The 27,595-nt window shown below is 37.1% G+C and overlaps 2 protein-coding genes across 2 annotated transcripts; one reads left to right on the forward strand and one right to left on the reverse strand.

The window, feature by feature from the left end:
- Positions 1 to 2,842: 2,842 nt before the first annotated feature.
- LOC123695899 (60S ribosomal protein L38) lies at positions 2,843 to 7,545 on the reverse strand. Its single transcript, XM_045641854.1, has 5 exons — positions 7,504 to 7,545; positions 7,323 to 7,346; positions 7,088 to 7,148; positions 4,102 to 4,224; positions 2,843 to 2,904 (listed from the first exon to the last, which is right to left on the reverse strand). Exons 2-5 carry the CDS (start codon positions 7,323 to 7,325, stop codon positions 2,879 to 2,881), a joined length of 213 nt encoding a protein of 70 aa, XP_045497810.1. The 5' UTR covers positions 7,326 to 7,346; positions 7,504 to 7,545; the 3' UTR covers positions 2,843 to 2,878.
- A 2,011-nt stretch (positions 7,546 to 9,556) lies between these two features.
- Positions 9,557 to 27,291, forward strand: LOC123695676 (NAD-dependent protein deacetylase sirtuin-7). Its single transcript, XM_045641582.1, has 4 exons — positions 9,557 to 10,011; positions 12,364 to 12,461; positions 14,689 to 15,538; positions 26,518 to 27,291. The coding sequence occupies exons 1-4, from the start codon at positions 9,769 to 9,771 to the stop codon at positions 27,289 to 27,291; spliced, it is 1,965 nt and encodes a 654-aa protein (XP_045497538.1). The 5' UTR covers positions 9,557 to 9,768.
- The last annotated feature ends 304 nt before the right edge of the window (positions 27,292 to 27,595 follow it).

Raw genomic sequence — 27,595 nt, forward strand, 5'->3', positions numbered from 1 at the left:
CTCACCCAGATTGTTTCAAACATTTAGGCACAATACGTGTAGCTCAGTTTCGTATTTTGAAAATAGATGGCGTTCTATCGTAAATGTTATACTGGGCATTATAGTAATGCGGTTTACAAAATATTATTATCAATTTAAGTTGGGTCTTGTTATCTCTAAAATAATGAAAACAGGTGCAATGTAATATTGACCATAATAATATATAATATTGTGGTATTGAAATGTCAAAAATATCCATTTTTGTACAAAATATAATTAAAACGAATTAATATCTATACCACAGACTAATAATAATATACTACGTATACAATCTATACATATAATAAATCTGTAGAAGGGTCAATTCTGTACATTGAAAATATTGAAAAAATAAATAGCAGGGGGTGTTACTGGATCGATACCAAACCCAAATATGTAATTTAAAAAAAAAAATTGTCTGTATGTTCAGGCATCACGTGAAAACTAACGGTTCGATTTCGATGAAACTTGGTATAATTATACCTTATTATCCTGGGCGTAAAATAGGATACTTTTTATCCTGGAAAAATACGCAGAAAAAAATTAATCTTAATTTTTCAGTTTTATCCATAGACGTTGTTCTGTAGAACCGCGAACACACGTTGCGTATTATTATAGGCCTAGCCATATTTGGATCCAATAGATATTAAATATCTATTTTATAAGATGTCATTGTCAGAGTTACTCAAAATGGAGAAATAAACCATCCACGATAAGACCGACATCCGCGCGGACGGAGTCGCGGGCGGAAGCTAGTCTTAGTATATAACATCCACCAATTCAAATTTCAACCATTCTGTAGTTTGAAACCAATTTTGGTGCAGATATGAGATATGTAATGTGAGTAGGTACAACCACAAATACAACTACCTACAACCACAAATACAACTTTAAGGGCGCTTGTGCACTACAAGGAATTTTACCGTCCGGCATTCCGATTTTTTACGGTCCGGTGTGGCATGAAAAAACCGATGAATTGCTTGTGCACCTGTCCGTCTTTACTCGGATCAGTGCGGTACAGTTCAAGGAAGTTTGGCGGTATAATGCTATCATAAATTATTGTTTTTTCATTTTACAAGAAACAAGTAAAGAATATATAGAAGGTGAAATATTAAATTACTTCATTATAATAAAAAGTAAAGTTCCGTAAGAGATTTAAAATGCGCGTTTCACTAATTTATTTTAATCGGTGACGAGGAGCTAAAGCTATTCCCACTTGAACTTTAACTTACCAACACTTACTTAGATAATAATTATTATAGGTCAATGTATATAAAATAACAATACCGACTTCTCAAATCTCATTGCCAACTAAAAGAAAGTAAAACAAGAGCTTGCTTTCAATTGGCATATGCAGTAAAAAGAGTAAAATCCAAGCAAGTGGGCATTCGAAAACAATAATTATACCTACAGCGGCTCGTAGACACAAAAAACCATCCGGAATAGGGAAAAGTAAAATGTCGGACAGTAATATTACGTATAGTGCACAAGCTAGTATTTAGATGGCGTGCCATGCCGGACCGTAAAAAATCGGAATGCCGGACCGTAAAATTCCTTGTAGTGGACAAACGCCCTAAAAGATAAAAAAATCGGTTGCATTATAATATGTATCAATAATAATTTCTATAATTATTAATTAGTCTAATTTATAATTATTCTAAATGTGTAATGCAGGTATGCGTCTATGTTATCCAAGTAAATAAATTAATTATTACATATTTACATTTTAACCTTTTTAATAGCTTGAATATTATTAAGCACAGTTGTTCTAATGAAATACCTAATATTAGGTTTTTATTTTTTGCAAATGCGATATCCATAGAAATCTAAATAACAAGACACTAGAACTGCTATAATTTCATAATTAGTATGAAAACCGCTGTCGCCGAAATCAACACATTTAAACCGATAGCTAAACAGTACACACAAGTAAACTATACCTTTATTGGACAGCTTGATTTTAGTGAAAACTAACTTAAATATTATTAAATTCAGCTTTTAATATGTATCCCAACGCACGATTTTACGGTTTATCTTAGAATAATATGCCTATTTACATGAGACATTTTGTTTCTTTTTGCTCCAATATGAAAATATTGGGCTTTTTATTTATTTATTTATTTATTTACTTAAATAGGTACACATCACAGAGCTGACAATTTTGACTAATTATACACAAGTTTAATCACAATCATGTTGCGGTAAAATGCCAGCCAAATTGTGTGTACACAGCACAATTGAGGTTAAAAAAAATATATTAAAAATTATATTATTTAGCACAATTCATAGATTCATTTCATTTCATTTCATTTCAAATTTTTTCTACAACAGAGGGTGTTAATTTTCAATGGATATAACTTTAAACCTAAACGCAAAGAAAATAAGAACGGTCGGCTGTGACATTCATTGTTATTTAGATTTCTATGGTGACACTCGTAATACTTGTAAATATTCTATAATTTTAAGGAAAATCAGCGTTATTTCTAAAAAAAATACAATTCAACTTGTGGAAGAATTTCCGCAATGAGAAATGCTCAAACACACAATGTTTGCACACATACGTCTCGAGAGCAACTGAACAGCGACGAACGCATTGGTGGCGTGAAAGTCACTTGAGTGGCGACAAGTTCACGCGCGCTTACGACTTCTAGTGTCTTGTTATTTAGATTTCTATGGCGATATCAAACGTAGTATTTATTAATTGTTAAAAAAAGCTCTTTTTTAATTGAAATAATAAATATGTGATATTCCAATGTTGAATTATATTATGTATAAAATAATAAAAGTTGACTGCCATTTGGGGATCTTGTAATAAAAAACAAAATGGTTTTTATGGTTTTATATTTTAAACTAAGTCACATCACTTAACCTCTTTAACTTGGAGACCTGAAACAAACAAATGTTTTTATTAAATATAAAAATATGTGATTTTGGTTGAATAGACATTAATACAAGTTACAACAATATACTGCATCTAAAAAGTAATCCAAACACAGGCACATTACATTAAACCATAATAAAAGAAATGTTTGTTAATGTAATTAGCGCATTAATTTTATGTATTATGTTATCTAAACATATAATAAAATCGTAGGAAAGTCAAAACTGTACATTAAATATTTTTATAAAAGAATACTTGGGGCGACCTGACGTAAGTTCGACCCGAATTTATGGTGCCAATTCGTGAGCGCGTATAACGCATCTACGCCCTGTCACCTAACCACCTATATATTATATCGTTGGTCCCAGTAATATATTTTCTATTGTTAAATTAAATTTAAGAAGCATAATAAGGCATGTATCTACATAATTTAAAAAAATGCGTTTATTCCTATGATATATAAAAGAGCTAGATACGTTACCCGCTCTCTATTTTGGCAAGAAAAAACTCAGGTAAGTGCCCGAGTTCCACTTAGTCACGCACCATTCAGCGTCGTGGCTGGACGTTCTTTTTGTATTTTAATCGGCAGTTGTTATTACGAAGTACATGAGTGAGACATGTATTATGTCTCGTGTGTGAGAGTGAAAGAGAGAACAACTGTATTGGTGATAATGCGTTAGTAAGTAGGTATGTATTAATTACGCTGTTTTTTAGTGCAATGATGTTGGCGTATGCCGCGTCTAGTAGTATAATAGGTCATTGGTTTATTCATAGTACTTTATAGTTAACTTCATAGATAATTAAAAGAACAATTCATAAAATTCTATTTTATTATCAACACATTTATTAATTTATGGTGATATGCATTCACAAGTAATAATTGCATTCGATTCTAGATATCAGATTTCAAATTTTAGAGTAACATCTCTGGTATTTAAAAACAAAGGTTTTTTTTTTTGGTTTGCTTTTTGCCAAACCGGGGCAATGCCTATTCTATTAAAACTTCTCAATTACGAAGCATTTGAATGTTATAACACTAAATAATTTATACTATTGTTCTTTGGTGGAGTAAGTGTAAGTCAACCATACATATTTATAATTTATAATTTATACTATTGTTCTTTGGTGGAGTAAGTGTAAGTCAACCATACATATTTATAATTTAATTGTATGATTCACTAGTGGTTAAAATAAGTAGTCACCTGGAGGTAAGCTTTGCTTAAGCTTCTCTGCCTTCTCCTTGTCGGTGATCACGAGTGTGTACAGGAAACGGGAGCAGCGGACCTTGAATTTGACATTCTCTGGGTTCTTCTTTATTTTAACCGCTGAAATTCAAATTTGTAATAAGTTCAAGTAAACACTATTACTCTCAGGTTGACCCTAATAGATAGGGAGGCGAGGTTGCTAAATGGCGTAATTCAACGGCATTCAAATTTTTTTTTACTAATCTGATCGTCTATCCTAATTCCTAGGCGTTCGTCACTACATGTAGAGTTAAATAGTTAACAAGGTTGTTCTATTAGGTCTAAGGTACAGTCCCCGGCACGTAAGTTGGCAAGGTTTTGACGTAGTGGGGGCAAGTTCGCGCATCCTACACTTAGTGGAATAAAAAACTGATCACTTTTATTGGTTGTTATTATGGTTATTGCCATCATTTATTTTTAATCTTGTAGTTAAACAAAGCGGAGGAATTCGTGACATTTATTGTGTATAAATAATAATATAGGTGTTATAAATAAAATATAATATGCATTTTTTTATTCAGTAAAAAAAATATTATTATTAAAAATTATAAGTTCTCGTCGTCACTATCGGTTAATAATACTGATACACCTGGCATCAAACTAGAACTACCACCTGAGCTGGTGGAAGGAGTAGAAACAAAGGGTACTACTTTCGTGCACGCAAGTGTTTATCGGGAGCGAACGGAACGAAGACGCGGTGCGGGAGGCAAGGGTCGACAGACGCACCAATAGCGAGTCCTGATCGGCGCTACGTTATACCCCACGTCCCGCTTGACCACCAAAGAGACCTAAAGAACGACTTCTGCGCATCTAACGACTCTTGCCAAGTTACGTGCCGGGGACTGTATCTCTTATATCTTAAACTGCCACGCTCGAGTATTACAGAAAATTCCCCTATTCGCCTCCCTATCTATAAAAGTGATGTCCCGTGTCCCCGTAGTGGGGTAAGGGGCAGATGCATTATGCATACATCTGTTTCACTGATCGATTTTCTTTAGGGACAAGTAGGTGATCAGCATTCTGTGTCCTACCAGACCGAGACATTTTTTTTCTTTGTCTCCACCAGGCGAACCCAGGACCCCTCGGTTCTACGCTCACGCGTCAACCACTGTACCAAGGAGGCGGTCCCTCCCTATCTATAAATACAATAAATCATTTTGATATTTTTGCAATTGTTGCAGGTTTAAATGGGAGAATAAAATGATAACTGCCATTACCATAGTTTTATTGTTATGCCATATCTGAAACCTACTTAGCCTAATGGTTATGAATGCTATAAAATATGTCAAGATGTTCCACACGACCGAAAACGTACTCAGAAAAGCAAAACCAAGTGAAACTACTTGGCCGAAATGTTCAAAAATGGTGTTGTGGGCTAAAAAGATCCATTTAAAGGGTCGGAACTGATACAGTTCAGAGTTGTATGGTGCAGCAGGCTTGAAGGGGGGTCTGCAAGCACAATTTGACGGAGACTGTGTGAGGAAAACTTGCACTGAAGAGTATCTCGGAAAGTACCACTTTTGAAAAAACAAAATGTGAAGGCAAGATTTCACTTTGTCATAAAGTAGTCATACATGGGGGTGGAAACTGTTTTTCTGGACTTGGTGTTGGACCTGTCAAAAAGACAGAAGGCAACATGGATAAATTCCAGTACAAGTATATTTTAGAGCAATCCATGCTGCCCTATGCAGAGAAAAATTTACTTGTTGTTTGGATTTTTCAACACGATAATGATCCCAAGCACACAGCAAAAGTAGTGAAGTGCTTGTTAAGGAACCAATCTGTAACTGTTTTGGATTGGCCCCCTAACAGTCCGGATTCAAATCCGATCGAAAACTTATGAAATCAAGAAAGAAAGAAGTCGCGGCAAAGCGATCATCAAACGTCGACTAACTTTGCAAAGCATTTTCGAAGAATGGAACCAATTTAGTAATGCGACTTGAACAAAATCAGTTGCTTCAATGCCCAAGAGATGTAAACCGTCATTACTGCCAAAGGACATGCAACCAAATATTGAAAAGTGTACTAATGTTTTGTAAATACGTCAGGTATTTTGTGTTGGAAAAATAATTTCATTAATATAAATTTTTTTTATATTTCTTATAAGCGAGTCTAATGTCTTTAATTATATGGCCAGACCTTTGCTAGGTTAAAACTGCTAGTAGTAAGGATGAACCAAATAAAATCTAACAAACCGACAAGTTTTGTAGATAAAATTTAGTTTAGCAATAGACAACACATACCTGAATATTTTAAAATTATTTAACAAGATCCAATGGTAGTGTAAAAAAAAATGTTGAGAGAAGTGTCTTGGGTAGTATAAAATGTTCTTAGTGTCTTTAATTATGTGACCACCACTGTATGTATGAAAATTGGATAGGGATGAAAAATTATAATGACATAGATCCGATGTGGGAATCAGAAGGTGGCCATAGGAACTCTGTAACTAATTCATTAAATAAAAATAAATGTGTTAAAAAAAAACCGACTTTAACACCTAAATAAAATGTAGTAGTTAATAATTATATCAAATCTGATTTTATTTTTTACTTCTCTGCTTTTGAAGTCGGTTTTTTTTATCATAGTCATTTTTATTAATCTCTCCATGTCTATTTCATAGCTAGTTATAGGTAGGTAGTCACTAATCGTTTTTTTTTTATATTTCCTGAAAAGTTATGTTTCTGCAGTTATCTAAAATGATAATTTAAAAACAACTTTTCTCCGGGGACGGCGATAAGTGAAGTAATATATATACATATTTGTTCAATTTCGTTATTGTTTGAAATGAATATTAACTTTCAACAAGTTCGGTAGCAAATTCAAGCAGGGCTTGTGCCTTTGTGTACACAACAGCTGAAGCTATGATTGGATCACATGTAACCAATATTCATAAAACAAATGAGTTGCATTAAATACCGACAAAAACCATAAAAAACATACTTACATTTAGCGTCCTTCCTGCGGGCTTTGAGCAGGAAGTCTTTAATGTCTTTTATTTCACGGGGCTGAAATAAACATTAAATTATTATTACATATAGGTAAACATAATATTATATTTTCGATTTTCTAATTTAAAAATAATACGAAATATTGCTCAAAGTAATTTCATATTATAATGATTAAAAGCGAAATATTAATTTTAAGAGATATGGACGGTAAAAACAAAATATTGTCCTTACCATGATGAAGAATGATACGGCCGGCTGAAAAAAAAAACAAATATAAAATGAAATATACACCAATATAACAATAATATAAATACTATATTGAATTCATATGCATAAAACACAATAAAACACTAGTTTTTCATTGATGTTTTTAGATTAATTTTGTAACACCACAAAATCGTACTTCTCGTACCTGTCAAACACGACTGAAAGAACTTGTCAAATTGACATTTGACATGGAATAATAGAGACCATAGATTATACACTGCCTATTGGTAGCGTACCACGAAACCCGCGCCACTTGCAGAGCTTCACCGACCATCTAATCACTAATCAGACATCAGTGCGTACGTCAGTCGCGCAGCTTGTCAGATTGTCGATGTCGATGCTAGATTTATTTTCATAAAAATAAATACAACAATCGATTTACCGATGAAATGTGATAATGGATTTCAATTTTGTGTTTTTTCTAGTATCGTTCTTGCAAGCCACAGAACAGTAAGAACATAATAGAAGTGCTATAATGTCATAATTAGTATGAAAACCAGTGTCGCCAAACCCACACATTTAAACCGATAGTTATACAGTACACTACAAGTAAACTATGCCTTTGATTGGACAGCTTAATTTGAGTAAAAACTGACTTAGGTTATAAATTCAGCATTTCAATATGTACCCTAACGAACCAAGTTACGGTTTATTTTAGTATAACATCCCTAGGTATATTAGCTGTTTTGTTTCTCTTTGCTCAGAAATTCCAAATTCGAAAACATTCAGCTATTCCACAACAGAGGGCGTTGGTTTTCAATACATATAACTTTGAACCTCAACACATAAAGATAAGGTTGAAATTTGTGTCACTCTAAATTAATGACATTAACTTGACATTAACCTGATGCTATGCTCTAAGGGATGTCAGCCTTGTTATCGATAATTCACAAATAAATATATTTTTGTGCATTTTTTTTTTCTTTCTATTATATGAGTATAGGATAATGTGTCACATTTTGGAGTATGTTTATTACTACTAAGTACGTCTTTTCATATTATTATATTTAAATAAAAAACGGAATAGAATAGTATAAATCTATATTTACAAAACAAACAGAAAATATGCATTATTTTAAATCTTGGAACTGCCGTAGGTTTGATGTATCGGTGGCCTTTGTTAGACTGCTTATTGCTGTTCGGCATCCAGTTAACTCGTCACGTTGCATTTATTATCCATTTCTCTTTTAAATTAGGCTCTTTCGAAAATCTATAAATAAATAGGACAAATGAAAGCTAAGGAAAAATAGAATAAAATTTAATATTTATAATGTTTGTCTTTTCTAAAGTATCGATACTGTCGATATGCGCCACATGCATCACTAATCCGACATTCGTTTGTTTATTGCAATAATATTCCAGAAAGTCTTGTTTGCTGTTCAATCTATATTAGTACTTATTTCTTATGGCTTAAGGTTCATTTTGACTTAATATTTTTATAAATTTTTGACAAATTACGACAAGCGAAGTTGTAACATAAAATATATTTAAAATAAATTAAAATAAGACTTACCGATGGTATGAAATGCCTCGATTGCTGATATTATTTCGTCTGCTATCATTTTTCCACTCTAATACCGAACAACACGCTCTAAATAAGGAATAAATATGGAAATAAGGTTTGACAGCTGACAACCGACTCGAATATTTTTCTGCGCACAACTGAGAGCGAGTTAGGTGATCTTACCTTACTAGTGACACGTGGGCCACGCCCACATCGCACTTCTATTATGTTCTTACTGTTCTGTGTTGCAAGCACTGCACATTTCACCATGTTTATTCGTAAATATGAAAAAAATCCCTAGAGAAACGCACTTCGATAGCACTCGACCACGACTACGAGCGCTCGCGGCGGGAACGTCGTGTTGTTCCCACTTGTGCCTACTGTTCCCACTTCGTTGTTCACACTCTGTAGTTTATACTCTAAGGTGAAAGGTGAAAGGGCAAAATTGTATCCGATATCGGATATCGGCTATCGGCGTCCGATATCCGATATCGGATCGGATAATGTGAAAACGCTCTAACTCCTAGATCTATTACTTCTGTGACGCGTTTTGTTTTATGACCCAAAGATGACCGGAAAAGGCGTAATTGAAAATAAGGGGATTATGGGGATTACGTTTTCTGTTGAATGAAATTCTTATTTGACATTTATTATCTGTGACAAGTCCAACATGAGATGTCAAGTTGGACACAATTGACAAATTGACATCTAACAGATTATGGAATAAATAATAAACTAAACGGAAGGTTCCTAACAAACAACCTTTTACGAAGCCCGTAGCGTGTACAACAAGAAGATTTGTAGGGTGCTGAGGGTGACGATATGAGCGAGGGGACGAGACCGGGTGGGTTTCAGTTAAGGGAGTCACGCGGCGGCACGCTATAGCATCATAGCGGGTGCGCTGACATGGCTGGCCGTGAAGGAGTCCGCAGCAGCGCGCGGCTGAGCGGAGGGGCATCCGCAGCTGCCTCGACTCCGAGCGCGAGCGAACATGTCAGCAAAGAGCAGCGCGAAGCGGCGGCGGCGCTGCGGCGAGCGAGGGCAGCGCGTGCGGCCGAGCGGGCGCGCGAGGTTGAGGACAGCCCGCGGGTGCTGCGCGAGAAGTGTCGTCAGCTCGCCAAGGTGTTGCAAGAAGCAAAACATCTAGTCGTAAGTACAGATCCTGTAACTTGCTTCTTTCACCAAAATTTCATTGCTCAGTGATTTGGAATGTTAAGTCGTTTGTTTTGTTTATAACAATGACATGCCTCTTGACGTGAACTGTTTGCTATCTATATATATTTAAAACTTATGTTTCACACTTATGTTAAAAACTATACAGGGGCCATCCATTAATCAAGTGATGTTTTTTTGGTATTTTTTGAACCCCCTCCCCCTTGGTGATAGGTACGTGGTGAGGTTGAAGACTACCCCTCCCCCTCCCCCCTATATCACGTGTATTTTTTCGTACCTGCAAAGAATCAATTTTTTATTTATAAAAAAATACTGGTATAAGTATCATCTAATTTTATCATAGTAAATTAAAGACTACTATAATAAACGTTCAGAGGTAGACAGAAAGATTGCAGTTTGTTTTTGAATGACATAAAAATAATGAAAGATATGCGAAAAAGTTGTACGCGTTTGACTAAAGATTCTGTCCGCTCATCGGAAAAGCTCCGATTAATAATGCCAGCGCACCATACAAACTTTCTCGACAACTCTTTCACTGTTCGTGCAATCAAACTATGGAATGCTTTTAAAAATATGGTTCGTGATTTTTATCTTTCTCAATGTCCCTAGTATGTTCATTTATATAATATTGTATTTATATATAATATATATTATTTTCTTCTCATATGTATATATGTATCTATTTGTGAACATATTATGTATATTATTTATCTCATTCTTGTGGCTTATAAATTATGCTGTTATTATTTTCTTTCTTTTTTTTTTAACTATTATCTATTTATTTTATTTTTGTATGTATATGTATATTTATTTGTGCTCTGCCCTACTCCTATCCTTTACTTAATTTCTCTGTGTACAACCGGTTGTCTGGAAGAAATCGCTATTTTAGCGATAAGGCCGCCGTTTGTTATAATGTATCCTAGGTTAAGTCTCAATTTGTAATTTATCTTGAGCAATAAAGCATAAATAAATAAATAAATAAAAATAAATACATGTAACGCCGCTTTTCGGTTGAGTATTGCGCGCTTGTCGAAAAATAAATACACGTAATATAATACTTTACCCCCCCTCCCCCTTGTGATATTTCGTGATGTTTTGATGGACCCCTCCCCCCCTTTCGAGCCTCACGTGATTAATGGACAGCCCCACAGACATGATATCATTAGCTCATCTTTTCAGTGTAGGTAAGATGATAACTTTCTTCTTATGTCAAATTTAATTGTAATTGACCCATATTGGTCATGGCAACTGCAAGTTTGAGTTATAAATTTATAAATGATTTATTATATTTGCATTGCAATATGTAGCAAAAATAGATAAAATAGATTTAAAATATTTTCTAACTCAGAATAGAAATTTTTCTGAGTTAATATTTTAAATTAGGGAGCGTTCAAGTATTACGTAACGCAATTTTTGTAGATTTTCGACCCCCCCTCCTCCCCTTGTAACGCACCATAACGTTTTTCTATACTCCCCCCCACTCTCTAAACGTTACGTAATACTCACTTGAGTATTATATTATATACCACTTTTACCCTAAAGTCGCAAAAAAGTATGTTACAAATTTTATCCTTGGTATAGTTTTAATTGCCTTTATAGAAGGTAATAATACTAAATAAAACAAGAGGTTTTTAATCCGCAACATCTTCGTATTTTGTTTATAATCATCATCACTAACAAATACTGACAACGAGAACAACAATAAATGATGTATAATACAATCTAGGGATTCCCAGTGAAAAATAAACAAAAAGGTTTGCCAACTTACGAGAACAAATCAAAAATGACGACCAGACTAATACAATTAAGGGATTCCCCGTAAAACGTAAATGAAAAGGGTTGCCAAGTTTGGAGTTTTAATTCCCTAATTTTTTAATAAAAAAAAAACAATGTTACGTACCGTGTTGTAAGAATGACCCCCTCCGCCCCTGTAACGCATCGTAACGTTTTACGAGACCCTCCCCCCAAATTGCGTTACGTATTACTTTAACGCTCCCTAAAAATAAAAAAAGTCTATAAAACCATTCTTTTATTAATATGTATGTACATACCTATTGTATAATATGCGTATTTCATTGGTTTTTACTTTTTAGCTTGAAAAAAATTGTACCGTTGTTAAAATATTTATTTTTTTGATATTTTTTGTATAACAATTATTCTATTGTATTAGTGTGATGATGTGGTGTTAAAAAGTTAACAGATGCAGTGACCAAGGGAAATAAATAAATCATTTATTGCATAAAACATGGTATAATACGACTTCATCTTATATATATTATATATAGAATATTATAAATATTATGAATGAGATTGATATGTACACACTAGGTGTATACGGGAGCGGGCATCAGCACCGCGGCTGACATCCCGGACTACCGCGGGCCGCGCGGCGTGTGGACTCGCCTGCAGCGCGGAGAGTCCGTCGGGTGAGCTCTAATAATATAAGTATTCCTATTCCATTTTCACTTTCCCTACTTCGAACCAGACTGAAATGATGTTTAAGGGGCTGACAAGACCCAATTTTGTTAAAATTGAAGCTACTTGAGCATTTTTTTAGAAAAGATATTTATTCTAGCCATTAAAAAAAAAAAAAAAATTTTATGTTGACCTGGCCTCGGCCAGTAACAGCGATCGCGCTCTCGTTTGCGCACATTGTCCAATTGTATGGGAGTAAACGAGAGCGCAATGACTGTTGGGTCAAACAAAATTTGGTCTTGTCAGCCCAGTTCACAGAACTATATCGAGATAGAAGGAAATAGTTCGTCGATTTATATGAGAACCGACCGTGTAACATTTTGCGTAGGTATTTTGACGTCACGCAAGTCTTTTAGTGATGTTCACAACGTCAAAATAATTGTCTCCTAATAAATAGAAACTAAGTAGGTAGCATTTTATGGAATCGAATTGGGAATCGATTTTGACCTTGACAGAATAATGAGAATAAAAATGTATGATAATTTTTACAAGCTTTTTATTAACTTAAACTGTATGTATGTATATGCATGTGTATATGAATGTATATTATACTAGCGGTCCGCCCCGGCTTCGCCCGTGGTACATATTAACGTTTTCTCTACATAAGAACCATCCTCGTACTTCAAGGAATATAATAAAAAAAGAATTATCGAAATCGGTTCAGCCGTTCTCGAGTTATGGAATTACAACGAAAAGTGGCATTGATTTTTATATATTAGATAATGTATTATGTATGTTCGGATCAAATCTTGCAATTGAATATTAAAGAAGTTTTACTCAACTTATTGAGCTGAAATTTTGCATACATGTGCAAGTCAGGTGACAATATTAAATTTTAGTATCATGGTGCTGAGCTAATGATGAAGACGGAAGGAACTTCTCAACCACTAAATATTATTCGCCGAAACTTTGATGGGCCAGTAAACGAATCTTCATGAAAATGTATGGAACAAATCAGACTGTGTTTCGTAGGAAACCAGTTTTTGCTTCCATCCATTTATTTTTCACAAGATAATCTTTCGGAAAACTGAAAAAAAATTGCAATAAGTATATAGTAAATATATTTTAAACCATCGATATACCTTACAATAATATTATAGGATTAAAAAATAATTATCATTTTTCTGTTTTCAATAGGTATCGATTTGAATCGACTAAGAAATCGGCATTGAAAATCGTGGCGTACAACACTATATGCTTACTTTTGACAGAAAAATTAGAAATCAACCTTTACCGCGTTTCGACAGTTTGGAATGTTTTATTTTCATTGCTGGTTTTCAATGCATGTCCATTGTCCAGTCTGGCGTGTAAAATTAAAACCGTAATGGAAAAGTAGCATCATTCCGTAACCGTTTACATTAAATTAATACGGAGCACAAAAATAAATTGTTTTATAAGTAATAACAGATATTTTAGGGCAAAAAGTACTTACAGGTGAAAGGAAATATTTTTATTGACACCTTCAACTTTTTTGGTGGTGTTTGCACAGTTAATTATCGAGCACGGGATCATTTTCTGTTTGCATTAGTACGTCACTCACGGAGAGCGGTCGAGAGAGGACTGAGCATCGTGGCGAGCAAAGACGATCATTTATCGTCTTTTCGCCACGCGAGGTACATACACTCTTTCCTTCTATCTCGATATAGTTCTGTGGCCCAGTTAACGTGATTAACTTTTTATAAAGACAGTTCTTGCAAATACATAAAAAATCTACAACACCAAATAATATTTTATTTACTAACCACTTAAGTACTTAGAAGTTAAAAGTTAAGGAACGAGAACCCTCGCTTCTTCGCCGGCTCTGCTTTAAAACAGGCATACTTTTGATTTCTGACCTTTTGATCGGTCAGAAGGAATATAAACTACAATAAATAAATATAAATATTTTAGGACTATTCACACACGGGAAAATCTGATCACATACTAAGCTTTTGCTTGTGTTATGGAAACCAGATGGCTGATAAACATACATATATAATTTTTAAATAAATACTTATATAGATAATTAAAACCCAGACACAGAGCAAACACAACATGTAATATGTTCATTACACAAATATTTTCCCTGGATGGGAATCAAACTCACGACCTCTGGCTTGGTGGAAGGCAGGGCCACTAGTCACTACCAACCAAGCCAACCAGTCAGTCATAACTAACGTTCATAAATAACGTTCGCAGTCGGGTAGAGGTGTCCCGCGCGCGGCCCACGTTCACCCACATGGCGCTGACGGCGCTGTGGCGGCGCGGCGCGCTCAAGTTCGTCGTGTCGCAGAACTGCGACGGGCTGCACCTGCGCGCCGGCCTGCCGCGCCGCGCGCTGGCCGAGCTGCACGGCGACATGTTCGCCGAGCGCTGCCCCGCCTGCCGCCGCGTGTACCTGCGCGCCTTCGACACCACCGAGCGCACGGCGCGCCACGCGCACGCCACGCGCCGCCTGTGCCACGACTGCGGCCGCGAGCTGCGCGACACCATCGTGCACTTCGGCGAGCGCGGCCGCGCCGCCTGGCCGCTCAACTGGGCCGGCGCGCTGCGCCACGCGGGCGCCGCCGACGTCGTGCTGTGCCTCGGCTCCAGCCTCAAGGTGCTGCGCCGCTACCCGCGCCTGTGGCGCATGCAGCGCGCGCCCAGCGCCCGCCCCGCGCTCTACATCGTCAACCTGCAGTGGACGCCCAAGGACGCCGTGGCGGCGCTCAAGATCAACGCGCGCTGCGACGCCGTCATGGCGCAGGTGGCGCGCCGGCTGCGGCTGCGAGTGCCGCGCTACGACGCGCGCGCTGACCCGCTGCTGGCGCACGCCGAGCCGCTGGCGCCGCCCGAGGCGCACACGACGCGGCGCCCGCTGCTGGCGCGGCCCGCCGGCCCGCCGCCGCCCGCCGCGCACTACGACCTGCCGCCGCCCAGCTCGGCCGAGTCCTCCGCCAGCGACTCGGACGAGGAGCTGCCGCTGTGCAAGCTGGCGCGCCGGCTGCGCCCGCCCCCCTCGCCGCCCGCACCGCCCTCCGCGCCGCCCCTCTTGCACTCTTTCCGCGTGAGTTCACCGCTCAGTTTTGTCATTGCATGTCTCGAAATCTTTAAACTTTTAATTTCTACACTGTCCTAAACAACATTATACAAAAATATACTCCATTATCTAGTCCAAGAAAAAATAACTACCGCTCATGGCTTAGCCTTGCTTTAATAAAAGCCTTAAAAGAAAAGGCCAAATTTCATAAGCGATTCAAGGCATATGGAAATCCCAGAGACCACATCACATTCAAAATGTTGCGCAAGCGATGTGACGATATGCTCATTGCTTATCTCAATTCAAAGCAAATGCTAAATCTCTCATTTAAAAAGAAACCTAAATATTTCTGGACCTATATAAAATCTCTGAGATCCAATAGCAATGAAATTCCGGATGAGATGTATCACAGTAGTAAAGTGGCTAGGGGCGGGCAGCAGATTTGTGATTTATTTGCTAAATACTTCCAAACAATTTACAACAATAATGCCAATAACTCTTCAGTACGTGTCAGTCCTGCTAGTCATGTGGGTTCCCTCGGCTCCTGTACCCTTGCCAAATCTGAGATTTTAAAGTTCCTGAAGAATATCGACGCTGGTAAGGGTCCTGGACCCGACGCTATACCACCTATATTCATAAAAAATTGTGCCTCCCAGTTAGTCACTCCGCTGCATATTATTTTTAATAAATCACTAATTTTCTGTGTTTTTCCAAGTAAATGGAAAACTGCTTACGTCAAACCGATCCACAAGCATGGCAACCACAGTGATGTGACTAACTATTGACCGATTTCTATTCTCTCCTCTTTCGGCAAAGTTTTCGAATCAATGATCCAAAAAATATTATATTCCCACTTCGAGTCCCAAATTAGATGTCATCAACACGGGTTTCTACCAGGGAGGTCCACTACCTCGAACCTTATATCATACGTCAGTCATATTTACAGAGCTCTTGAAAGCAAATTTGAAACACATGCAATTTATACCGATTTCTCGAAAGCGTTCGACGTTGTCAATAATGAGATCCTCATAGATAAACTTGGTCGAACTGGCATATGCGGTTCCCTCCTCAAGTGGTGTAAGTCCTACCTGCGAAATCGCACCCAACTTATTGCTATTCGAGGCTATACTTCACAGCCTTTTTGAGTTCCCTCTGGCGTACCGCAGGGATCCCACCTCGGACCTCTTTTCTTTATTGCATACCAACCCAAACCAACATAAATTCCGAGTACAAACTTTATGCAGACGATTTAAAGATCTACAGAACCATTCGTGATAGCAAGGATGTTATTGCTTTGCAGAGCGATATTATCTATAGATCTATAGAGCGACATGGTCTTCTTATACAAAATTCTTCATGGTTTGGTGGACAGTCCTTCTGCTTAGTCTCCTCAATTTAAACACGCCAAGAATTGGAACCCGTATTCACACTCATAAGACCTTTAACTTAATTCTATGTCGCACTAAATACGGCCAAAATTCACCTATCAACCGTATGTGTTCTACTTATATACAGGGTGTAATCGTTAAGTGTGCACAGGCGATTTTTCCGTAAGTATTACAGATACAAAAAACTTTAAACTGATATCGAAAGTACTTAACCTAATGAGTAAAATGACAATTACAGAAACTTTCGGCTTATGGAGTTACTGGCTCGTTGTTACATTGGCTACAATCGTACTTAACAAACCGAGAATTTTTCGTTGTCGTAAATGGCTTTGCATCCGATGTCCATCATGTTACGTCTGGTGCTCTGCAAGGATCCCATTTAGCGCCAATCCTCTTCAACATTTATGTTAATGATTTGCCATGCTGTTTTTCTTTCTCAGAGGCTTTTCTGTATGCAGATGATCTTAAATTTGCCAAAAAAATCGATAAACCAAGTGATACCGGTCTCCTACAGGAAGATCTAAATCGGCTTATTCAATGGTATGCACTCAATAATATGCAGTTGAACCCAAAAAAATGTTACCATCTAAAATTTTCTAGAAAGAACTCTGTTGTGCAGTCAAAATACTATATTGGAAGCCAGGTAGTGCAGGAAGCAGACACAATCAAGGACCTCGGTGTCCTGTTTGATAAATCAGTAACTTTTGTACCACATATTGAAAATGTAACAAAGAAAGCGTCCCAAATACTTGGGTTCGTATTACGAAATACGAAAAATGTTAGTATGGGCCGAACAAAAATTATTTTATACAACTGCTTGGTACGAAGCAGCCTGGAATATTGTAGTTCCGTATGGAGACCCCACTATTCCACTAGAAAGAGTACAAAAAAGATTTCTTTGCCACTTAGCATTCTCTGTTGGGAAGCTTAGACAACTACCTAAATATAAGTCGCGTCTTAGCTATTTTAAAATGCGTGCTTTGCAGGTTAGATACAACATTATTGATGCATCTTTCTTATTCAAACTTCTCAGAAATAAAATTGACTGTCCTGGTTTGTTGAGTCAAATCAGGTTTCGCGTGCCATATAGGTATCCCCGTAGCTGTATTACACCTTTTTACCCTCCATTACGAAGAACTGTTCTTGGTACTAATTCGCCACTTCTAAGAATGTTTAAAATTTTGAATGAGTGTAGTGATGTAACGGATATTAATTTTGATAGCCATAGATTGTTCCTGAATAAAATCTACGAACACTTAATTAATTTAATTTAAAATCATTGAGTTTATATTATATAATTCATTCATAATGTCATAATGTTAATCCAATTTAGATTATTAAGGTCGTTCCCTGAGCGAATGACCTTGAGCATTCACACTTCTTTCCCGAACCACAGCTATCCGCCGCTTCTACAATACTTCGCAAATAATTCTTGCGCCACCTAACGCGCACCGCGTGAACTGTTTCAAATACAAGTAAAATTCACAGAGCTCAGAAGTAACAGACATGGCATACAATTAAAATAATATTTTTTTATAGAAAAAAATTATAATGGTGCATACACATAATCAGCACGAATATATATAATAGAGAGCAGTGGTGGCTCAGTGGTGAGACCTCGGACTTCGAATCGATAAGTCCGGGTTTCGAGACCAGGCGAGCGTGCAGGAAATAAATTGATTTTTCAATTTATCTGCGCATGTTGTAACATCACCACTGCTCGAACGGTGAAGGAAAACATCGTGAGGAAACCGACATGTCGAAGAATTAAAAAGTTCGACGACATGTGTCATCCGCCAACACGCACTTGGCCAGCGTGGTGGATTATGGCCTGTACCCTCGTAAGAGGCCCGTGTCCCAGCAGTGGGAACGTTTAATATGGGCTGATGATGATGATGATGATACACATAATTTTGGTCTTTACCAATTCAGAGTTAAATTATAGTCATATGGATGAATTTTATATTAAATTTTTAAAATGAATCAAAATTGATGGTACTCTGTAATGATCATCATTCGGTGATATTTTTATATTTCTTTAAAACTAGATACACAATCCCATTCAAATGTTCTACAAAAACTGTCGCCAAATGGTTTGAAGGACTTCTAGTTGAAATAAATATACATGAATGTAAATAAAACCTTAAATACACCAACTTTTATACACAAATACTAATTAATAGTCTAGTGCGACAGCGTAAAGTATGTTAGTATATTCAACCAACTTAAAAAAGTGTGAGTGTTTTATAAAACCCCTAGGAATTGTATGCAATATCGAAGCTTTTTAAGAAACGCATAAAATACTTTTTTAAGAATTGTCATACATATTATGTTACCGGCAATGTATTAAATCCGGCATTGTATACAATTCTTAGAAAATGTATGTTGTTCCGAGAAACGGTCGGAATGAAATAAATATTATTATATTCGTCACATTAATTATTAGATGGCGCCGAGAAAAAATTTACATCTTTTTGTCATTGGTGTCATTTTCATGGTTTTTGGGGTACCATTAACCAATATGAGGTCAAAACTAAAATTCAAGATTGCGCCGACGATAATTTACATCTTTTTGTCATGGGTGTCATTTTCATGGTTTTTGGGGTAGGTTTTAACCAATATGAGGACAAAACTAAAATTCAAGATGGCGCCGACGAAAATTTTACATCTTTTTGTCATGGGTCTCATTTTCTTGGTTTTTGGGGTAGCTACATTTTTTTGGCATGGGTGTAATTTTCAAAAATTCGACTATATAGCTTGTATTTGTTATTGTGTTTTAGTTTACTTTAAAGGAGAAAATTTTGCTTCCAAGGCCTTGTTTTATGTATCAAAAACAAGATCTATCACGAAAGATCACCCATAGCAAAAAGATGTAAAATTTTGGTCGGCGACATCTTGAATTTTAGTTTTGACCTCATATTGGTTAATAGCTAACCCAAAAACCATGAAAATGACACCCATGACAAAAAGATGTAAAATTTTCGTCGGCGCCATCTTGAATTTTAGTTTTGACCTCATATTGGTTTATACCTACCCCGAAAACTATGAAAATGACACCCATGACAAAAAGATGTAAAATTTTCGACGGCGCCATCTTGAATTTTAATTTTGACCTCATATTGGTTAATAGGTACCCCAAAAACCATGAAAATGACACCCATGACAAAAAGATGTAAAATTTTTCTCGGCGCCATCTTGGATTTTAGATTTGACCTCATATTGGTTAATAGGGACCCCAAAAACCATGTAAATGACACCCATGACAAAGAGATGTAAAATTTTCGTCGGCGCCATCTTGAATTTTAATTTTGACCTCATATTGGTTAATAGGTACCCCAAAAACCATGAAAATGACACCCATGACAAAAAGATGTAAAATTTTTCTCGGCGCCATTTTGGATTTTAGTTTTGACCTCATATTGGGTAATAGCTACCGCAAAATCATGAAAATGACACCCATGACAAAAAGTAGTATATGTACTTAAAACTTAAAATGTTGTTTGTTTAATCCTAATACCTCACTAAAAATTTATAAAGTAAAATGTGATTTATTGCATAAATTAATAAATTTATAATAATTTTTATAAAATATTTTCGATTCTTAAAAAAATTATATTTATAAAGCATTTGAATGTTTTAAAAACTAAATATCATAATTATATAATATACTAGCGGTCCGCCCCGGCTTCGCCCGTGGTACATGTTTACGTTTTCTCTACATAAGATCCATCCTCGTACTTCAAGGAATATAATAAAAAAAGAATTATCGAAATCGGTTCAGCCGTTCTCGAGTTATGCGCTTACCAACACATTTTGCGATTCATTTTTATATATAAAAGATCTAGACACGCGGCAGCGTGTCAAGCCGAGTTCAAGCGAAGAGAACTGGCGAGCAGCAGCCGTGTGTATATTTACACGAACCATTTCGAGCCACTTTTCACCCCCTTATAACTCGAAAACTATTTAAGTTAAATAAACCAAATTTGGTACATATCAAGAGGACCTCAAGATAAACAAGAACCTTAAATTTCATAAATACAGATTAAACAGTTGCGTAGATATTAATATCCAAAAATCGCAATTTTTAAGACTGACTGACTTATAGACATATACAAAACCTAACCCACTTCCAGATGACCTAGAAAGTTCAAATTTTGTAATCAGCTAGGTAATAGTGAGTGTACAAAGGAAAAAATCAGAAAATACTGAATTTATTTGTATTTAATTTTTTTTTCAATGACATTAATTTTGTTTGTATGGAAAAATGGAAAAGTTTAAAAAAATAGAAAATAGTATATTCACCTTACTAGTCTTAAAAAATAGATCAAAACTAGTCAGTGGCCGAAAAAAATTTTGAAATCCATCAATAAATGACTGAGATATAGATTATTGAAGTTTACATATTTTAGCGCGAAACATCTGTAGATTCGATGCGCCTCTGACATCACACTCACTCGCGCTAGTATCGCTAGGGCGGATTACTTCGATTGCATGATTTCTTTATTCAAAACTATTATTAAACGTAAAATAAAAGAAAATTGTAATAAAAATATTGCTCATACAGTTAAAAATAATATATAATTTTACAAATTCACATTTCTTTATTCTTTATTTATGAGTGTTTAGTTTATTTTTAATTTCAGTGTAATGGAAGAAGGCTTTGTCGAAGGTCGAAATGATTTAATTTGCGTAATATTAATATTAATTTATGTGAAACATCTTTAGGCGCGTTTAGAGTAAAATTTCAAAATCTCGTCATGGCAATACCGTAACGTCATGGAGTAAAGCGACGATTCTTCTACAACGATCTTTGCATCTTTGTAATAGTGTGTGTACATATTCACGCTGGATGTTTAGAAAATCATGTAATCTTTTAAACAGAAAACGAGTTTAAAAAATTGCAGATAATGACGGGGCAATGTGCGCTGACATTCATAACATACAAGAAAATATAGAAAATAATACTAAACAAACCATACAAAGAATCCGCAAGAAAAAATATAAAAAAATCGTATATAAAAAGTATTATATTCATAAAGTACCTAAATCAAATTTGCAGAGTAATTTTCTGTACAAAAAGTAATGATATCCCACCAAAAACATAAATGTAAAAATTGGAGCCGAGTTCAATCGTTGACTTAATTTGCCAAAAAAGAAATGAGATCTAATTAATGTGTGCCAAGTTCTGCAGACAGTCCAGAAATTTATTTATAAAGATGTATTAAGTTCTTAGGTTGACTGAAAACTCAATTGTTTTATTTTCCCTTAGAGAACAATGTTTATTCCAAAATATAACTTTTTTAATTTGAATAATATAATTATTTTCACAAAGCAAACAACTAATGACCTATTGAACCCCATAATTTGATGAGGCTAGTTTTTAGAACTTCACAAAATATAAACAGTATGTAAAACTAGTCTCATCAAATTATGGGGTTCAATAGGTCATTAGTTGTTTGCTTTGTGAAAATAATTATATTATTCAAATTAAAAAAGTTATATTTTGGAATAAACATTGTTCTCTAAGGGAAAATAAAACAATTGAGTTTTCAGTCAACCTAAGAACTTAATACATCTTTATAAATAAATTTCTGGACTGTCTGCAGAACTTGGCACACATTAATTAGATCTCATTTCTTTTTTGGCAAATTAAGTCAACGATTGAACTCGGCTCCAATTTTTACATTTATGTTTTTGGTGGGTTATAATAACTAAAGTTCATTGACCAGTTATTATATTATTGATGATTTCTAAAATCTCACTATAAATTAATAGTAGTAGCGTCTATTCCTCACTCATTGTTTGATATTCGTAGATTCGAATATACATGGGTCACGTGATTGTCATGTGACGCTCACGGCGACAAACGACACAAGCTTCACCCTCGAGACCTAGCGGCCACAGAGCAAGTAATATAGGAAGAGTCGGCACTCAGTACTTCGATTTCGAGCTCACGCACACATATGCATTCCTTATCTTCCCGTGAATCTTATATACCAACATAGAGAAGTTCACGTCAAAAATGACCCACATTGCTACCAACATTTAGAAATTCACGTTGCTAGTGATGTCCCTTTAAGAGTACAAGTATCGATAAAACTTCATATCGATATCGATAAAATTATCGGTGCTCGGTACAGCACTACTAACCCTATTTATAATTTCTTATTCAAATTTATAGGAAGGAAAAATAAAACATCAACAATGTAGATCAATAAGTTTATTATGTATAACATTTTTATATTATAGATAAAACTCACTATTATCAGCAAAAATGAATAATTTTATTTGAATTTTACTGAATATCTTAATTAGGTATGTACCTACTTATGATGTAGGATTTCTTTGGCTTCAATAGTAACTATGTGAATACAACAGCTAGATTCACATTTTATTATTTTCCTTGAAATATTTAGCGGGATTTCTGTTGGATAATCTCGTTCTAAATTTCGATTCCAATATTATAATATTATGCAATTATATAATTATGCATGGTTGCCGTTCGGTTCGCCATATTGGAAATATACAAGAGCCATTGTTTTCTTTGCTGTTTGCACATAATAAAATCTCCTCTCCAATTGATCCTTCAGGCAGAACATGTATTAGAGAAATTTTCTCATAAATTGTTATGTAATTATTATATTATATCCTCCTATATGAACAGTCATTGGGTTACATATTGCAAATATTGATTTCGCAATCACAATCATTTACACATAACACTTTTTTCACTTTTGGCAGAAATAACAACAAATTGGAAGAGCAGGCTAAGTTAAATGTATTTGAGATAATTCAATGTACAGTTATTAGCCGAGTAAATAACAAAATCTACGATAAACGACGAACAAATTTTATAAACTATCCTCTTGCTCTATCCGAAAACAAACAATAAACGCCATTTTGAATTTAAAATTTCATACAACAAATCAACATCAAGTTGTCTATGACCATTGACAAGAAATCGAAGGAAGAAAGAAATAATTTATTTATGTATCATGTTTAAACTAAAATATACAAAAATAAGATTAAAAAAAAGGAGAAATAATAATAAATAATTAAAACTAAATTAATTTTATAACTTATATATTATTAAATCGGAGAGGCCAGCATTAGAAATATTTATTTATTTTTTCTAAATGGTGGCTTACTATATTCACGATTAGCTCTTGGAAAAGTACAATATAATATGAACTCTATACACATCGAGTAAAGTTTAAAATTGCTTGATAATGTAAGGCTAACCAAAACGATGTTCTAAGTGTCGGCCCACTGCTAGCGGCCGACTGAATCTCCCATACAAGCGCAAGAGATATAGTTTCGAATACGCCCAAAATTTTGAATAAAAATTTTGTTTATAAAATCTAGTTTAGGTCCTATCCAAAAAAAATTCTTACCATTATTTTCGTAATGAAATTGCCTATCCAATAGTGTAAATACCAAAACAAAAGAATCATTAGTTTAAGAGGAGATACACGGTATACATAATTATTTCTAATTTCTGGGATTTCTTTGGGAGGATCCTGGGTGATCCTTGCAATCCTGGGTGTCCAAATATCGAGTGACGTTCAATTTCGAGGCCATCTAGAAGACAAAGCCAAACTAGCTTCTAAAAAATTGGGTGTGCTCAGCAGATCTAGGAAGTATTTCAAACCAGCTCATCTACTCCTTTTGTACAAGGCACAGGTTCGTCCACACCTGGAATACTGCTCCCATCTGTTTGCTGGCGCCCCAAAATACCAACTTCTCCCTCTAGACCGTATTGAACGTCGGGCAACTCGAATAATTGACAACCCTAAAATATCCGACAAGCTTGATCCGCTCTCGCTCAGAAGAGATTTAGCATCGCTCTGTGTTTTCTACAGAATTTATTATGGGGAGTGTTCTGAGGAACTCTTCGGTCTAATCCCACCCGCTCAATTCCACTACCGCACCTCCCGCCAGAAAAATAAGTTCCACCCTCACCACCTCGATTGCTGGCGGAGTTCCACAGTGCGTTTTACGCGAAACTTTCTCCCGCGAACTGTGAAGCTCTGGAACGACCTACCAACGGCGGTATTCCCGAGTTCTTACAACATGGAGACTTTCAAAAAGAGTGCCTTTAAGCACCTGAAAAACCGGCAGTAATTTAAATAAATTCCCGTGATATCCCTCTCTTTCCTTTTTGAGGACAGCAACACATCCTCTTCCCAGTGGATGCTTATGGGCGGCGCGTTTCGCTTAACATTAGGCGACGCGTCTGCTCGTTTGCTTTCCTATTGCATAAAAAAAAAAAAAAAAAAAAAAGAGGAGATTAATTAAACTTTAAGTCAAAAAAAATTACAAAATACTTTTACCATTTTTGAGCCAAGAATATGTAGAAATTTAATGTATTTTTATTCAGTTGATATATCTTTTGGATAAGAAGGAGATAGCTCCAGAAAACAGTACAAAAAACGGCTAGAGCTGGGTTTTACTCTATTCCGCGCCTTAAGAAAATTATTTTCGTTAATTTTTTTTTTAAACTTAAATTGTAATCTAACTGTAATGTAAGTACTAACTAACTGCCTTGTTTTGTTTTCATAACCGTTTTGTTTTTCTTTACTTTGAAAAAAAATAAATAAATAAGATCTCGCATGTGGTGTTAGCCTTTAAGTAGCTGGTGCATTTATATAAGTTATTTTGTGTTCTTGTTTCTGTATGTATGTGTTGATGTAAACAACTGTTAGCTGACCTTAATTAAATAAATAAATTATCCAGGCATTTTCTAGGCATTTTCCGGACATTTCCCAGGTATTTCCCAAGCATTTTCCGGGGATATCCGGGGCATTTTACGGGGATATCCGGATAATATCCAAAAAATGCGTGAAAATTTCCGAAAAAGGCGTGGAAAATGCCTGGAAAATCCCGGAAAATGCCTGGGAAAAGCCTGGAAAATATCTGGAAAAAACCCGGAAAATGCGTGAAAATGTCCGAAAAAAGCGTGTAAAATTCCCGGAAAATATCCGGAAAATGCGTGAAAATGTCCGGAAAAAGCGTGGAAAATGCCACTTCAAATTTGCGAAGTAATTAAAGCAGAAAACGAAAAAAAGAAAAAGAAAGCTAAAATCTTTCATATTAAATGTATATGGGATATTCATATTTGCATTGCCTATATTTGGCCCAGGTATTCCAATATTCTTATTCCAAAATTCAACCAAAATTAATCCTGCAGTTGAACTGTGAAAAAGTAACAAAATCACTACAGACTGTAAACATTGGTCTCATTGCTTTATATAAAAAAAATTGACTAAAATTTAACATTTGGTCATCATACGAATATTTTGTCGGTGAGAGCTTGTTGATTTTTAAGGTAGTTAAAATTAATTTCATAAAAAACGAAATACCTGCAGAATTGAGTAATGGGATCTTAAGACTTAAGAAAGCACCCATTTTGTTTTTATGCAAAGACATTTTTTAAATATTTTCAAAATATTATGAACTAGTATTGGTGTTATTTTATCTAAAGTTGTATAGTCATCCACCCAGTATACAAATTGAACATCCTTATGTTTATCACGCTACTATGATTCATTTTTTACTCTGTGTATTTTATTATTTAGTTTTTGCTGAAAATTTGCCAATATTTGCTGCGCATTACAGGTTAGCATGCGGTCGGGAGACGCCACTATACTGTTAAGATCCGAGCACGCGCCCGCCGACCCGCCGCCGCCCGAGCCTCCGCCCCCCGCGCCCCGGCCCGCGCCCTGCCCCGCGCCCGGCGCCCTGCGCAGCTTTCGAATGCCCCGCCCGCCACCGCGCCCGCCCGACCTCAACGGAACCCGCCGGCCGCCGCCCCTCACGAACGGCCATAGACCGCCCGGCGACCCGGTCAAAGCTAACGGCCTCGACGAGGAGATCAAAACGGAGAACGGCACCTGGAGCTTCGGTTCGAAACTGAGGAAGTTGCTGGAGTTCGAGCCGAAGATAGAGTGCGACGCGAAACCGGGCGAGCCGGGCCTCCTCGAGCCGGCGGACGCGCGCGATGACGACGCCAAGAGCGACGCCAAGGAGGAGGAGGAGCGCATCGGCGAGGAGAGCGCCTCGCTCGCGGCCGCCATCATCCGGCGCGCCGTGCTCGTGTGCCGCGCGCAGCTGTACCCCGGCCTGCACACCATCCTGGCGCCCGCCGCGCCGCCGCCCGCGCCCGCGTGCGACTGGTGCGCGCGCCACTACTCGGCGCGCCGCTGCCTGTGGTACGGGCCGCCGCGCCTCACGCCGCCCGAGCGGCGCGCGTGGCGGCGCGAGCGGGCCCGCCGCGCGCTGTGCGCCTGCTGCGAGCCCGGCGCCGGGCCCGAGCCGCGCGACGCCGCGCCCGGCGCCGGCGGCGGCTGGTACGGCAAGGGCTACCGCAAGGGCCGCCGCCGCCGCCGGTAGCGCGGGCGGCGCGAGCGGGCCCGCCGCGCGCTGTGCGCCTGCTGCGAGCCCGGCGCCGGGCCCGAGCCGCGCGACGCCGCGCCCGGCGCCGGCGGCGGCTGGTACGGCAAGGGCTACCGCAAGGGCCGCCGCCGCCGCCGGTAGCGCCCGCTCTCGGACGACGCCGTCCATCGAGAGCGATTTTGAGACTTAGCGTTGTGGATGACGCTTAGATTAAGGATTGGTCTCCGCGCGCGCTACGACTAGATACCGCCGGCGTACTCGAAAAATGCGGCAACTAAAAGTACGCCGAAATCGGCGTACC

The sequence above is a fragment of the Colias croceus genome, chromosome 11 (assembly GCF_905220415.1).
Source record: "Colias croceus chromosome 11, ilColCroc2.1".
Classification (NCBI taxonomy): Eukaryota; Metazoa; Arthropoda; class Insecta; order Lepidoptera; family Pieridae; genus Colias; species Colias croceus.